Raw genomic sequence first — 16,916 nt, forward strand, 5'->3', positions numbered from 1 at the left:
ACGGGTCTGGGTCGCAAGGGTCTTGGGTCTCTTACTCGAGAACCAGATCTGATCCAAAGAATCTTTATGGATCGATACGGGTAAGTTAGATTCAGATCCAATTATGGATCTGATCCTGATCTGAAGCTACATGGGTCTGGGTTTCTGAGAATACTGGATCCCTCACCCAAAACATAGACCCGATCTAGTTGATCCTTATGGATCGGTATTCGTGGGGTGGATCCAGATCCAAATATGGACCAGACCCAAAACTTTAAAACTCCTTTTTACGAATTAGGGTTTCAGAAACTTTTAACCCTCCTTCCGACTTTCTCTCTCTTCTTTCTCAGAGCACGCCACCACCGCCTCCGATGGCTCAACAACCGGAAGGTCGCTGGCGACTCCGTCGGCAACCGATGTGGCAGCCTCCGTCACCTTGACTATAGCCGACGGCCATGACCGACGACGGTGGGGAGGCATCATCTTCGACAGCCCGACACGCTGCAGAGGTGTCGATGACTGCCATGGTCGGCGACACCGTCGGCAAAACGGTGCGGCAAATCTATAACGCCCGTAAAGGGAGAAAGAAAAAGGGAAGGTCTGGCGGATGACTACCCCGATCAATGCCCAAGACAGGAGGTAAAAGATTTTTTTATTGATTTTGGGCATTGTCGAGAAATAGCTGACTCAACGTCTGGCACTCCCAAAACTGGCAAGGGATCGCCCATCTGAGTCCCAGATATGGCGATTGTGTCTCCCTCCTTTAAGAAATCAGCCCTAAAGAGGTCGAGAAAGGGAGGGTGAGGGCATCACCACTCAGACGGTGGTTCCGTCGAAAAACCGCAATCGAAAAAGGCATAAACGCAACGTACAACAGATAAGTATGGGCTCATAACCCATTGATGGGATTAAGGTTGTGCATAATATGACTAGAGTGGAGGGTGTACCTGAAGAAGCCATTGAGAACCGGCAATGGCAGATGGTGCTTCGTGGAACAAGGTGAGTTTCACTCTTCAGCCGAACTGCAGCCCTCTAATGAGTGCAGGCTCCTTCAGCATTCGGTGAGCAGGATCCCTCTTTAATCGAAAAACACTCAATAGAAAAGATAAATCTTGATCTTTTCCTTGTTTTTCTACTGATCACACTTGATCTCACCTCATACGGTTTTCTCATTAACACCTGTTTTATAGCCTTTAGTTAGGAAATATTTTAATTTAAATGTTTCCTCTAATCTTTAGTGTTTATCAGAAGGAACACCCTTAGAGGAGTACTGGACGTGGGTAACTTCCACGTAACATGGGTTACTCCAACATAGTGAGCTTTGGATGAGGATTTGAATTGGATCTGTCATCCCACATATCCATCTTCAAAAATTTTACATGCAATCTCGTGCTCATTGAGAATAGATGAGATGCACGTCATCCGCTTGGAGACTGTACAGTGGGGCTTAGCACATATTTACCCTTCTTATTGATAGATATGGTACAACTCGTGGGTAAATATTTGTTGGAACTGGTAGGTTCTTAAACTAGATTTGGTTGGGGTCAACCAATCAAAGGGGCAAGGGCATACATGCTAGATTGGAGGGGTTGAACCTCTAAACTTATGATTTCATCAATGAACTCATGGTTAGCTAGACAAATTTCTACCTTTATATCTATCTCTTCTCAATGCTATCCTCTCATCATCGATATCGTCACTATCATCGATATCGTCACTATCATCAATAAAATAACCTTTACTGTCATCCTAAATGAAAAGAACATATATAAGACACTCGGTATTTTGTCAAAACATGAGACATGCTCTGCCAATTGAGCTACTCGAGCTGAGATTTTAACAATCCTCTATTTGAGCTATATCTTGCTTTTCATACTCGTTGCCATGGCCATGGTCAGGCAGACATAAATTAGAATTAGAAATAAACTCTACACCAATATTGATTGTAAAAACAAAAACATAGATGATGTTATCATTGCACAGATAGAAGCTACACAAATACTAGGGAAGACAACAAATTTGTGCTTTGACGTATTACCTGATCTGACTAGGGTTGGATCGAACTTCGTTAACCCATCCATTTATGGAGATGGTGGGATCAGGTCAGTGTGACTCTGACAGTCATACCGTCAGAGTTTATTTGGATGCCGTTGATCTCAAGATGAACCGCATCCAAACCTGTATAGATGAGACGCCCATCACTTGGATGGGTCTCACGTTTCTTCCTGATGTCATTTGTGAATCTGATGAAACTGCATCTGAATGGTTCAAAATGAATGGCTCAGAATGAGCCATATTTACTGTTTGAGGGTTGTTCATTTTTAAGATGAACGGCATCCAAGGGGCCTCCGAGGTGCCTCTGACCTGATCCTCTCTCTCATTTTATGGAATTCTGATGTGCATCTAACTAAACCTGACATTGTTTGCTTTGAATCTGTCTCGTTTATAAGAGATTAGTTTTGTGGACCATATTCACCCGAATTACCATAGATGGGCCAAATCGAATAAAGATCCAACACAATTGCACTGCTAGTCACTAATGGTACTAGGCTTCGGTTCTAACAAGTTGATTAAGAACAGCCTTTTCTGACGAATGGGCGATCTTATAAAAATGGCTAGCGTTTCACAAGCAAATCAGTGTCTTATTATGGTCTGTATTTTACTAAAACCCACGAAAAACCTACTTTTCCGGGATGTGAAAAGATCAGATGCAATATAATTGCACAAATATTTGTGCATTAAGCACCTTATCACCCTCCATCTTGAGGACAGGCCCTGTCAGTTGTGGGGCCCAATGCCCGATGGAGGGCAATCAGGTGCTTAATGCATAAATTTTGTGCCATATCATTGCACCCGATCCGGACTCTTCCGAGATGGCCGTGTTGATTTGTGAATTTAAACTTGTATGATCATCTGAAGAGGGCATTATTTATGAAGCTATGCAGCGCCAACGACAGCCACCCATCCCAACATTTATCGATAAGGAGACCACACCCATCTTGAGAAATTACAAGATGAGTGGCTGTGCGGGAGACGCATGATGCAGCGCTGTTGCATATTTATGTCAACACCTATCCGAAACATTTAAATCGCTCAAGCAGATAAATCTCCGCCATCGGGGCATTGCGTTACCACACTCAACTTCCTATACTAATTGGCCAACGGGGAGAGGGGGGGGATTTTAAGTATTTTTTTATATTTATTAAAAATAGCCAATTCATGTTAGTATAATATCTATTTTCTGCTGATACGATACTTATCGGCTGATACTGACAACATTGGTTACTTTTCACCCACAGTGCAATTCCAAGGCATCTGATCGGGTAGATCTAGCAGAACACTTGGACCCGGTCCCTTGGCCCATGCCTGTACCATAGGATGCATGACCAGGTGTCTCGTGGCTGTCGGTTCGTGCATGCCAAAGCTTGATGCAGTAGATATCGGACGGGATGACTCATCGTTATCGTTAGAGGATAAGAAATTTGTGTTCAAACCATCTATTCCCGTCCAGCTCATTACGTTTCCGTTACACTTTTCACATGTTGATGATGTCTATCGCTATATCTATCGGGCAGTTGGCTTTCTCATTATCAAATTTCGACATTATACTTCTCTTGGATCGCCAGATGTTCAAGTGCACTATGTTGTTCATGTAACCCCTCAAAATTTTAACTTAAAAAAATTGAAAAAAAAATTCTTTTAAGAACAGCGAAAACAAATTTTTTTTTTTGGGGAGTTAAAGCATAATTTGAGTCTGGCAAGGAGCTCCCACATCTTTCGTTCAATGAATGCAACCCTAGCATATATGCTGGTTGAAATTTTGAAATCTCTCTCTCTCTCTCTCTCTCTTTCTTTAAATTTTACAAGAAAGTTATTACTCTCTTTTAATAATCCAATGGAGAAAACACCTATTACGGACTGCACATTGGCTGGCCTCTAGTTTTTTCTTAGACAGAAAAAGCTGGGGTTAGGCATACCCCTATCAGTTATACAACCATACCATTGGGATTAGGGATGGCAGTGGACCTGGGGAAAGTGGGGCCTCCCGCGTTTGGACCGGGGTTGAAGGGTATGAAACGGGGATGAAGGCAGAGACGAAGGTTAAAATCCATCTCCGTTCGGGGATGGACTTACACTTTTCCCCGTCTTGCCCCATCCCTAGTCCTTCTAAAGGATGGGCAATAGACTACTGGGAAACGGGGCCCCACCCCACCTCATCCCCGTTTGAACCGGGGATGGAGGACATGAAACAGGGATGAAGGCGGAGGTGGAGGTTAAAATCCATCCCGGTGCGGAAATGGAGGTTCTAATCTTGAGACCGGGTGGGGGTTAAGACCCTGTCCCTCCCCTGTCCATTGTCATCCCTAATTGGGATTAGAATTTGCAACCTCCTAACACAAGGTGACGTGCACTAACTGCTCATGTCAGACAAGTACAGCATATGGCTGGCCTCTAGTTGGTAAAACCCTTGAGGTCTCCCCTGCCCCCCATAAAGGTTATCACTTTCAATGGTTGCCCCCTTGCATATTTAAACCAAGCACCTTTCAAGGCACTGCTGCCACCAAAATGCAACGACATACCCTGCTTTTTACATTAATTTTTACAAATTTGTAAACATACTTGTGATTTTTTTATTTTGATGGCCATATTTTAGCAAAAATAGCTGAATGGTTCATTGATTTTCTTTTTTAAATCACAATTGTGTTCAGGAATTTCAAAACTCCACATTGTAGTTATCGATTTTTGTTGCTGGTATGTTTGATGTTCTTTCATAAAGACACCATTAATGCAAAATGTGGGGTATGGGTGTGCGGGAGGAAACTTGTGGTATTGTGGGTGGCCATAAAAAGTACTCGGTCTAATTACTGAAACCCACCTCCATTTTGACCTTTATAACTAATTTAATTACAAGAAAAATATTGGCTACTCTCGAGTGTATCGTGCCTTCTAGTAGAAGCATCCCATTGCATCACTCTTTATTTTTTTTCTTCAAGCTCTATATTTATGATTTATATGGTTTGTTTGGTCAAAAGCAACTTTTAGATTGTCTAATGGCATTGCACAAGCAGATCTTTTAAAGGCTTACAAATTTAACAGTCCACAATGCATAAAAAAATCATGAATGAGAAAAATCATATTTTTACATCCAAACTATTCCTTCAAAAGTGCGTTTCTTGTAAATGGACCATATCTAACACATTTGTAAGGGTCAATTTTATGAAATAAAATCTCACACCTATGAGTTTTAACTAGACTGTGATACTTAGAATGTAGCCTATATTTTCCCCTTTGATTACCATTGCACATTCTTATATAACCCTAGAATGTTGAATCTCCAACCTCACCATTTCATGTCTAAAATGTAGGATATAGACCCACTTGGGTTTGGCTTGAACATGCACATGCTTGGGCTCATTTGTGACCCTTACTTTTCCTGTTTAATTTAGGTATAGGTGTCTAAGGTATGGCAAATTGATGTCTTACTGGCTCAGTTCTTTAATTTTTAAAATAAACGCCTGCCTTTTCACGAAACAGCATATGGACGCTCAATTTTACTTTTTTAACCTTAACTGCAGTTACAGAAAATGAAGACATACAAAAAAGAAAAAGCTCATTCAATAATTCAAAGAAAAGAAAAGGATAAATGTGTCATTTTAAAGAACTAAATCAGAGTTGGATGGTATAAAAGGTGTCTCATGCCGCTCATACGAGCGTTTGTTGAAAAGGTAGGCCTTCATCTTGAATATTTGAAAACTTGATGAGGTTAAATGTAAATTTTCGAAGGCCATATGTAAATTTACCATAATTTTAACAATTAAATCTTCGCAGACACGTGATACATTTCAATCTTCACGAGGCGTACGTAGCGGTGATACCAGGCGTACGTAGCGGTGACTTCGAGAGGGAGTGTTCAGGTGCAATGCGATTGCACACTTTAAATGTGCTGCTTCTGCTTCACATGAGCGGCTGTTCGAACTTGGCTCGCTTCAAGGCATTCTAAAAAGAAATATTTTTTTTTATAATATTGTTCAAGGAGAGTTTCAAACCCAATCATCTCTCAAGTTTCCCAAGTGACCCACCGCTTAGCCAAAAGCATACATTTTAGTCATTGATACCGAAAATATATTGAGATTTGAACAGGCCAAACTAGGGTTATCTTGACTCATTTATCAGTCCTAATTGTGCCCAATGCACGTGTCCCTATCTCACCGGTACAAGTTCAACTCATTTAGTAATCACTGGAGCGGTTTACGCGATCCAAGAATCCTTTTGGGTCCATATTTCACGCTCAATGAATCAAAGGCAATGAATAATGGACACGTGAGGACATTGCTCACCTTGCTTGGATGAGGTCTCCATGTAAACGGTTCGATTCTCATTTTTCTTTTTGTTTTTTGAAAATCCAATGGCCATAATTTTATCAGCATATTTTTTTGGGGGGCGCACTTGTATTGCCAGTTCTCAAGTAATGACAGTCTAGTGGGTAGGTCCAATTGTTTTAATACTGACCGAGGATGTTGATGGATCGGATCTGGATTACTGATTACCACTTCCCCGTATTGTATAAATAATTAAGTTCCTCCTTGTGCCTGCAGATTATGAAAAGATTTGATCTACGATTGCTTTTTCTTTTTTTTAACCAGAAAAAGGGAAATCCAACTCCGATTAAGGTCTGAATCAATTTGCGTGCAAAAGAGAACAAATTAAGACAAAAAGCTGTTTGGATTTGGATCTAGTATGGGCACTCTTTAACAGAATATGGATTTATATCTGAATCCGTTTAGGTTCAGTATTAACCCACATCACAATCAAATGAAAGACGTTTAGTTGTTGACATCTAGCTTAAAGCACTTCAAATCCACTACTCTGATCCACATCCAATTCTCACTACATCTGGGCCAATCCATATTAGATTTTAATTTTTTTTTTTTTTAAGAAATGTAGAATCTATATGGATCAACCCAAACGTGGTGTCAATTTGATATGGATCTGGGTAGTGAATTGGTTATATTGGCTCTAAATTTATAACCCCCAATTCACATGCACATACTTAGTTCAAGCTAAATGAGGGCTACCTTTTATTAAGGGTGTCAACAGGTCGGGTTTCCTTCAGACCCAGGTGAAACCAGATTTGGACCAGATTTTTGGGTATGGTATGGGTCTGAACCCGGGTCTAATCGGGTATACGATAACAAAAATCATACAGGATTAGATAAAAACTATATGAACCAGACCCAGATCATACCCGGTAAAATAATATTTTTTATCATTTTTATATTGAAAATTTGCAGGTCTTAATGGGAACTCGGGTCTGGTATAAAATTTCATAAATTATACCCGGATCCATGTATTAATAGGACCTTCGAGTTTGAATTCGGGTCTTCTTATTTGTCACTATACCCGGACCCTAATGGGTTTGGTCCGGGTCGGGTCCGGGTAAAGTAGACCCGTTGACACCCCTGCCTTTTATGCAAATGAGTAGGAACACCCCAAGCCTAAACCATGGTTGGCTGAAACCAGCCCCACCTTGGTTAACTTGAAACCACGTCCGGTTAACACGCCACCGTTTCATTAAACTGTCTTTTGTACTGTTGCTGCCTCTCCCACGCAGCCAACACCTCTCTCCTCCCTGTCGTACCATGCTTCTTGTTATCACCTTCTCTTTCCTCTCCACTGCCGGAATCTTCTATATTCTCAAGCCGGAAATCGCAAACTGATCCGATTTTCTGATAATTCCAGACCCAGAAGCCGTCGATGAATCCGTTTCCGGCCTCAGCGTCCCACAGATTCGAGAAAATCAAGCCGGAAAACCATCCCGGCCGCCAGGATGCTCGAGATCCGGCGACGCCGTCGGGCTCTGCGGAGAAAATCATTGTTGCGGTGAAGGCGGGGCGCGAGATCTCGAAGAACGGTCTGGCTTGGGCACTCACGCACGTCGTGAGGCCCGGCGACTTCATCACTCTGCTCGTCGTCTTTTTGGACGAAACCCGAGGTAATCTCAGTCACGCATAAAATCATCCTTGTTTCGATATGAGAACGATTTTATTGCGCTTGCACTTAACTACATGACCCATGTTTCTCCGCTCCTTCCTGTCTAATTAATGCTGAACTCTGCGCCAGGGCGAAAATTATGTCGATTCCCGAGATTCGCCGGCGATTGCGCGAGCGGACACCGGAAAGCGCGATTGGAGAGCTCGCCTGAACGGAAATGTCAGATCTCGGAGTCGTATTCTCAGATGATGCTGCAGTTCCACGGGGTCTACGACCAGAACAAGGTAGGTAGGGTTCCCCCCCTCCCCGGGCGTAAATAATTATTAACATCAAGAGCATTTTAGTCTATTGGTACATAGTTCCTAAAATGAATGCCATTTTTGGTCGAACTAGCTCCTCGTTGTCACAATCACGGTAAAGATCAACTCAGCAACAAAAGCATCCTTTGATTTTCAGTGAAATAATTTAAATTAATCTAAAAACGTTGGCCGTGATGATGACCGTATTAAACGCGCCGAATACGGTCTCGGGTCTCCGATTATTGGATTCCGGCTGATTCCGACGTCGGGATCCTACTTCCCCGGGCTGTTGCCGAATATCACCTTGTTTCGTTCAAAAAAGCACGCTGGTGCCCTCGGGTTGGGGGGGACCAATGTTGTCAGTATCGATGCTATTCTATTCGTATCGTATCAGAAGGAAATCGATATATGATACTAACCTGAATCGGTTATTTTTTAATAAATATAAAAAATGCTTCAAATAATTTTTAGTATTATTTTAATGGTTTTAAGTTCAGATTGACATGAAATATTTTTAATTTCTTTTTTAGCCAATTCAGAACGATTCACTTGATAATCGGTATCGACCGATTTCACCTGAATCGTTAGCCGATACGATTTTGACATTGGTTGGGACTCCTAAAGATGGGAATTGAACGAGGGTGTGAACGAGTAAATAATTAGTGGTTGATGATTAGCATATATTATAATATGGGGGTTTTATTTGAGTTGTTTGTTGGAAATTAATTGACCACGCGAGCTGGCTCGTGCGAGGGATGGACCCTTGATTCCCGAACCTAGCGGATCTGGTCTTTGACTTTTCTGCCGCTTTCCCTTTTTCTTTTTCTTTTCTATTTTTTTTAAATGTGGAACGCTTTGTCCTGCAATGTCATCATTGTGGCAAAATGTATCCGTTGGTTTGGTTTGCATTTTTCTTTTTGTCAAAAAACACAAAATCTTTTCTTCTTCTTTTTTCAATTCGGCCAAAATTTTAAAAAAATTCTAAACGCCTCACTGATCGGTGAGGGCTCCGTCGAGGCTTGAAACTCCACTCGGTCGCAAGCTCCGAATCACTCGAAGTTTCGAATCGGATAAGAGTCATGACCTGTCAACAGTGAAACAGTTAGGCCTTGTTCTTCCTGTAACCGTGTCATCATATTTTTATTTTTATTTGTTTAAAAATTTAGCAGTTTAAACATTAAAAGTTATTTGATAGCTAAGTAGCTTTCGAGAGAACATGAAAAAAAATCTTTATGAGGTACAAGTACAACTAACAATTTTCCTATTAATCTCATTGGAAACCGACCATGGATCTTTCATTCGGGAGTATTGAGTAGAACCAAGATTCCGAGCCTCATGTTATTCTTACCAATAGACATGTCAGAGCTAGACGCATCTCAATCAGACTAAATGGAATGACAGTTTTTCATTTTAAATGTATAAAATCTTTGATCAAATCGCACATTGCTCTATAGTAGGCCTTCTAATTCTTTAAGAGGTTTATCCAGGGTAGTGTTCCAAATACCATAAATGAGTCACCAAACATTATATATATATATATAGGAAACTGAAATATGTAAACCAGCAAACTATGCAACCAGTATGAATCGAGATTTTCTTAAGTTTTTTTACAAATCTAACCCTGCAGATGCATTAGGCATGGTTTATTTGCTTAGAATTTATTATTGAACCAAGCATCTAGATTGCTTTCTTATGGTGAAATTTAAAAAAAAAAACTATGAAAATCTAAGTGCATACCAGTTTACCTATTCCTTTGGTTTATATATATATATATATATATATATATATATATATATATATATATATATATATATATATATATATATAGAGAGAGAGAGAGAGATGAAGACAGAGACCGAAAAAGACAGAGAAGTGTATCATCAGACACAGAGGCGGAGCTGGGGGGGGCAGGACTGGGCTGTAGCCCAGTTACAGCCCAGTCACAGCCCAGTCGTGCCTCCCGAAACAGTTAAATTTTTTTTTTTTTAAAGCCCAGTCCTAGCCCAGCCCTGATTCCATATGAAATAGATTTTTATCCATTTTTTTAGCCCAGTCCAGTCCTAGCCCAGCCCTGACTGCAGCAAATAGTTTGATTTGTCCATATGAAATAGATTTTTATTGATAATTGTAGCCATTTTTTATTTTATCTCAAAAAAAAAAGAAATCGGGGGCGCTGCCCCCGAACCCCCAAATATCACACCAAATTTTTTTTTTTTGCTACACCCCTGTTTGCCCCCCCCCCTTCACATGAATCCTAGCTACGCCACTGATCAGACATGCCATCACGTTCATTTGGTTGCCGCTGCTAAAGGTCTGGGCGGAGACACCATAGCTGAATTCCCCTTTTTACAAAAAAACAATTTTCCGCCACTGATCTTGTGCGATCAGGGTCGAAAAATCGTCTGATTATCATCAAACACTGAGTGTTTGACGCTACACTCATCTATATATATATATATATATATATATAGAGAGAGAGAGAGAGAGAGAGAGAGAAATTAAACATGCTATTAGATTTTAGGCCTTTTTTTTAATTCCAACCTCATAGATATGTTCAGCGTGATTGAATTACAAGAAAGCGGCAGTTAGATCATGCATTTTGGATGAAAAAAATGGTATTTGGAGCTTAGAAAAATTATGAAAATTTTAAGTTGTTGATTTTTGAGACCTTATAAAAAAATCTATCCATGCATCGGAATCAAATGCTTCAAGAAGTGATTCTTATAAAAACAAGCATTAGATCACATATGTACCACCAGAATTTCAAAAAAAAAATACGGAAAATTCAATAGCATGTTTCATTTAGCACCCTTTCCATTATCTTTACATTACAGCAGCGATATTAAGTTTTGGGCCATTTTAAGCTGTCTTAATCTTCATGAATAGCCAACAATTGATTTTTCACCCTATTGAAATTTTAATCTTTATATCACGTACGGCGATATTAAGCCTGCTAATATATATATATATATATATATATATATATATATATATATATATATATATATATATATATATATATATATATATATATATATATATATATATATATATATATATATAAACACATCAATATCGTATCTGGTGGTTGCATCCATGCAAACAAAAAAGTGTATCGTGGTTTAAAACCACAGTAGTTTTCTTCGTACGGCACGAGTAATGTAGAGATCTATGTCTAACAGTCTAAGGGTAGTCACACCTATTGGTATATGACCTTATCTCAATTTGAGAGTGGGTCTGCATATACTGCAGGGCCAGCTGGTACCAGCCACCTCTGAAGCCACTTGTGCAACATGGGGCCTAGATATACAATACCTTGTGCAACTTTGTACGTTGACTTGGGACTGTGGTGCCACTTAGTGGACCCTGTCAAAGCCCAGTGTCAATTTCACGCTTAATGAGCTTCACATGGAGTAGGTCCAGTAATCTGCCGAAAACCTTGCAAAGGTACTCAGCCTAATAAACAGATGCCACGCATCCCACCACCCCTCCCAATGAGTTGGTGGCATCCAGTGATTGGACCAAGTACTCGGGAAATATATACACCAGTTGAGGCCAAGTGGTCTGAATGGCCCAAGTCTTTGCTGTGTTTGCGTAGTCCTGAGGCACATCATTTTCTAAGCAGATTCAGTATTCGGGGCCGAACACATGTTCAGCCAAACCAACTGGTGTCACGAAGTGGCTGCTCCCTTATTAAAAAGGACCAAACCACTTATAAAGTGTTCGTCCCAAACACTGCTATCACGCCTCCATTCAGGTCAGGTTGGGTGTTGCCGTGTTGGTGACAAACCTGACCAATTGACAGCCCTACAGACAGATGACTACCCTTAAGTGTACGTTGGTTGTTCACGTAAAGAGGCATACATATGCGTGTGTATATGTGTGTGTGTTTTTTAATGACGAAGAACCCTTACCAAGAACCGACTGGGCCACTTAATGGACCTGCCCCCAAGCGAGGCAAACCCTGGGTGGGGCCTACGACCACCCTGCTTATAATACAGTTGTTGATGAGTGTGAATTGTTTGTTTTTGTGCAGGTGAATGTGAAGATAAAAATTCTTTCAGCTTCCCCGGCAGGGGTAGTTGCTGCTGAAGCCAAAAGAGCAGGAGCCAATTGGGTTGTTTTAGACAAGTAATCAACAACCATAAAGTACATGATATATATATATATATATATAGATGTCACATAGTTTGAAGTTTCAATGCCCCAATTTTTTAACTCCCTTCTAGTAAACTATGAAACCACAGTATGAAAAAAGTTAAAATTTTGAAAACTGGATGTTTGTCTTTCATGGTTGTCGGTACGTTCTCCCCTCTGCCCAATACATTATCTAGGCATTTTCTCATTTCTTATTTCTTCTATGCTTTGTTGACCGTGATAACAACAGTATGCATGTACACAAGCACACTTTAAGGATTAGTCTCATATGATTTGGTGCCATAATTTTGTTGCTGATGAATCTCATTTCATGTGAATTTTTTAGTAGATTGAAAGTTTCTACTGCAAAATTTCATTGTTTTCGGGAAGGAATAGGCTTTAGATGAATGATTTGATGTAATCTAGACGTCAATTTAGCTTTCTACAAAATGAACAAAAAAAACAGTAATACATTAGACCAACATGAAATGACCAATCAACTCTTGATGTCCCTTATATTGGCTATCTAAACAAGAAAATATATGTAATTAGCATCTAAATATTCTTATTTTGGAAACTGTTTGATATGGAATGAATCATAGAAAACGCATTCATATGGATTGTTCTACTTAAAAATATTACTAATCTCTTGCAATTTCCCCTAGGCATATCTATAAGCAAAAATTAATCGGTTCTATACCATGTTTAGAAAAGTTAATTACATATATTACATCCCATTTTTGGTGTGCAACTGAAAATCCATTCATAATGATGATCAAGGTATGTTTATGTTTGTGAAAAAAAGTTTTATATCCACAGGCAATTAAAAGTGGAAACAAAGCGTTGCATGGAGGAGCTGCAATGCAACATTGTAGTGATGAAAGGTTCTCAAGCCAAGGTTCTTAAGCTCCATCTACTGGGATCACAGAAACCAGAAGGATCCCACACTCTGCCTGTTACACCAACGGAGGAGCCGTGTGAAAAAAAGACTGGAAGTCGGTTGAAACATTCCACTCCTATCAGCAGTCCGGAGGAAATGACCACTCCATTCACGAGAACCACCGAAGCTTGGACATCCATGTCAAGTAGTAATGACATGGGTGCTTCTCCATTCACTGCTTCCGAGCCTAATCGTCATTCGGGTGCTTGGCAAAAGGGAGAATCAAGCTTCAGAGATGAAGGCAACGACTCGGACGATGGGCACACTGTCTTTGAAACTGAGAGTGAAGGCTCATCCTTTGGCTCACAGAGGTGGTCTGACGCAAAACAGGAACTAGGTACTTCAAATTCTTTGGCCTCAATTATACGCATTTATAGCAGTTCTAACATGATCTTTTACAGTGGAATACATATTAAGCTTGACTGTATTAAGCCTGTTGGCTTAAGGGGCAGTCTTTGAGAAATGAAAAAGTGCTCCTTAGTTTCACATGCTTAGAAACTTCCTCTAAATGCAAACCAATAGGAAGGAATCTATGTCTAGACAGTTCTATTTTATTAGATCGAACTTTCATATAACTGTGTGAGACTGATCTTTGATTTGCTTCTTTCTTTTCCCTACCACAGTATACACTGAATTATTTGCAAGCCTATCTCCATATTCAACATCATCAACAAATGACCACAGAGATTATTGGGTTCCTCCCAATTATGATGACGAACGCAGATCAATTATGAACAGCCATACCAAACATGGGAAGACCAAACACCCAAATTCTATTGACAGGCACACAACAGATTCATTTTACAACTCTGGTGTAAGGGAAGCAGTTTCTTTATCCAGGAGTTCTGTACTAGTTCCCCCACCCCTCTGTTCTATATGCCAGCACAAGTCACCAGTGTTTGGCAAGCCACCAAGATGGTTTAGCTATGCACAGCTTCAGGCCGCCACCGCAGGTTTTTCGGAGGCGAATTTCTTAGCAGAAGGAGGGTTCGGATCGGTTCATAGAGGTGTGCTAGAGGACGGTCAAGTGGTAGCTGTGAAACAGCACAAACTTGCTAGCTCTCAGGGAGACGTTGAGTTCTGCTCAGAGGTGGAAGTTCTTAGTTGTGCACAGCACAGGAACGTGGTGATGCTGATTGGGTTCTGTGTTGAGGACAAGAGGAGGCTATTGGTCTACGAATACATCTGCAATGGCTCGCTCGATTCCCATCTCTATGGTAACTACCCTCTATCCCGCCAAATGTAATTTCCACCAATTTGATCAAGGTCTACATAGAACAGAAAACATGTCATCACTCACATTTTAACTTGGGCAGATGAATTCAAAATCAAACCACGTCCTAAAGTAATTATTTTGTTCCAACATCCTTGTTGAATCCCTCGTACTGTTGCATCTCTTTTGGTAAAAGAATTCTTTATCGCTACTTCTATATCTCGCTGCATGAATAAACTTGTGAACATTTTCTTCTTTGTGTACAGGGAACAACCGAGCACCATTGGGATGGCTCGCACGGCGAAAAATTGCAATAGGTGCTGCTAGAGGATTGCGTTACCTTCATGAGGACTGCAGGGTGGGATGCATCATCCATCGAGACTTGCGTCCCAACAACATCCTCATCACCCATGACTACGAACCATTGGTAAAACAGAAATACCACTTGAACTTCATCCATGTTTCAAGCTTATGAGATTGATGGCCATGTCAAGGACTGATACTGATAGTCATGTGTTGGGCACTTGCAGGTTGGAGATTTTGGCTTAGCTAGATGGCAACCTGACGGTGATCTCGGCGTACAAACTCGCGTCATTGGAACTTTTGGGTACTTGATTTAACTCAACCCTCTCCCATTACCATAAGCCTACTTGCAGTTGGCAAATAGAACATGGACTGTCTTTCTTTTTTCTTTTTTACTTTTCGAGGTCATAAGACAAGGAATTGTGAATTCTGAGAGTCCAAAGATAATGTGAGCACACCAACCATCATAATACTTGCCACATGATTCCTTACCACCCTCTCTTTGCTGCTGTTGGTGTACTAACTCTTCTTTTTTTGAGAGGTGTACCAATTCTTTTCTGCAATTATATTTGCAACTTTCTTATGTTGATCTGGCTTTTCATGTTTAACAGGTACCTAGCACCAGAGTATGCACAAAGTGGGCAGATCACAGAGAAGGCAGATGTTTATGCCTTTGGAGTCGTGTTGGTTGAGCTAATAAGTGGGAGAAAAGCCATCGACTTAACACGACCAAAGGGTCAGCAGTGCCTGACCGAGTGGGCGCGCCCATTGCTCGAGTATCACTGCATTCATCAACTTCTTGACCCGCAGTTGGATTTGGATCTACGCTTTTACGGCCACCAACTTCACTGTATGGTCCATGCAACATCCCTCTGTCTACGTCGAGACCCAGAGTCCAGGCCAAAGATGTCACAGGTTCGTTATACCTTTCTCCTACCCTTATCTTGTATGCATTAGTTCGAATTTGGCCCCTTAAATCACTACAAAATTGCTAATGAAGTCTGGAAAAAGTTGGCCGTATTCTTTTCTTAGGGCAATTAAACAAAGAAAAATCCAAAAGGATCCGTTAATGAAGAGGGTAAAGACAAAAAAGAGGAGAGAGAGAGAGAGAGACTCTTTGCTCCACTGTCTGGAGCATGACCCTAAACACTAAACCCCAGAAACTTCTACTAAACATTAGAAAAGATAGATCAGCTGCGACTATAAGAGGGAGAGGGAGAGAGAGTCTTTGCTCCACTGTCTGGAGCATGACCCTAAACCCTAGAAACTTTCTACTAAACATTAGAAAAGATAGATCAGCTGCGACTATAACTTTTCTGAACAAGGACAACAACTCAACATGGCTTACTGAAACTAACTTTTATGAACAAGGACAGCAACTCAACATTGATAGGAAAAGCAGTCACCGACATCTCCTTAGTCTGAACAGAATCATGTTGGGTGGGAAGGGACCATAAAGGTGTGATACCCCATTCGCCCGCCTTGTATATTTAGCAAAAGTAAGGAAAGAGACAAGAGGACCACTGCATGGGAAAAAACTTTTCAAAAAAGAGTTCATGTCAGAGTGCTCATGCAGAAAAGAAAGTTACTATCGGCCCTTTTCTTTTCTTTTTTCCTCCAAACAGGTCCTTCGGATACTTGAAGGCGATGCAATGGTAGACCCTACCAATGGAGGTTTGTCAAGCATTGATGCAGAGTCGGTGGGGAGCAGAAGTGGGCGCATGAATGGACTGAGTCCTCGAAGCCTCGGTAGTGAATCGTTGGCTGGCAAACCCCGCAGGCTTTCCCTTGAAGCTCTCAAAGCAGTCTACTGTGACAGAGGAAGAACAGTATCTACTATCTATTGAACATCCCTTTGCTTGTATTCTCAAATTTAATATACTTGATTTATTTGGTGAAATAATATAAATAAACTATTTGACAATGTACTATATACCTATTATCAAAGAAATAAAAGGGATAAAGAAAAATCAGTGGGATTTCCTGCTGTCAGAGAAAGCTTTGGTCAAGCATGAACGTTGCAGAAATTTTTGAACAGAGAAATCAAAGCAAA

General features: G+C 40.7%; 1 protein-coding gene across 1 annotated transcript; it reads left to right on the top strand.

The window, feature by feature from the left end:
- Positions 1 to 7,580: 7,580 nt before the first annotated feature.
- Positions 7,581 to 16,872, top strand: LOC149835135 (inactive protein kinase SELMODRAFT_444075-like). The gene is made up of 9 exons (XM_090011719.1): positions 7,581 to 7,972; positions 8,101 to 8,255; positions 12,307 to 12,401; positions 13,227 to 13,684; positions 13,971 to 14,564; positions 14,827 to 14,987; positions 15,091 to 15,167; positions 15,475 to 15,778; positions 16,489 to 16,872. The coding sequence occupies exons 1-9, from the start codon at positions 7,735 to 7,737 to the stop codon at positions 16,708 to 16,710; spliced, it is 2,304 nt and encodes a 767-aa protein (XP_089867845.1). The 5' UTR covers positions 7,581 to 7,734; the 3' UTR covers positions 16,711 to 16,872.
- Positions 16,873 to 16,916: the final 44 nt, after the last annotated feature.

This window comes from Nuphar pumila, chromosome 6 (assembly GCF_984573655.1).
Source record: "Nuphar pumila chromosome 6, dmNupPumi1.hap1.1, whole genome shotgun sequence".
NCBI lineage: Eukaryota > Viridiplantae > Streptophyta > Magnoliopsida > Nymphaeales > Nymphaeaceae > Nuphar > Nuphar pumila.

What these genes read in the sequence shown, in the direction of transcription:
- LOC149835135 (XM_090011719.1), top strand. Translation starts at nt 7,735, where the DNA reads ATGAATCCGTTTCCGGCCTCAGCGTCCCACAGATTCGAGAAAATCAAG. An exon ending in CTTTTTGGACGAAACCCGAG is followed by an intron (nt 7,973 to 8,100) that starts GTAATCTCAGTC and finishes ACTCTGCGCCAG; the next exon opens with GGCGAAAATTATGTCGATTC. An exon ending in AATTGGGTTGTTTTAGACAA is followed by an intron (nt 12,402 to 13,226) that starts GTAATCAACAAC and finishes TTATATCCACAG; the next exon opens with GCAATTAAAAGTGGAAACAA.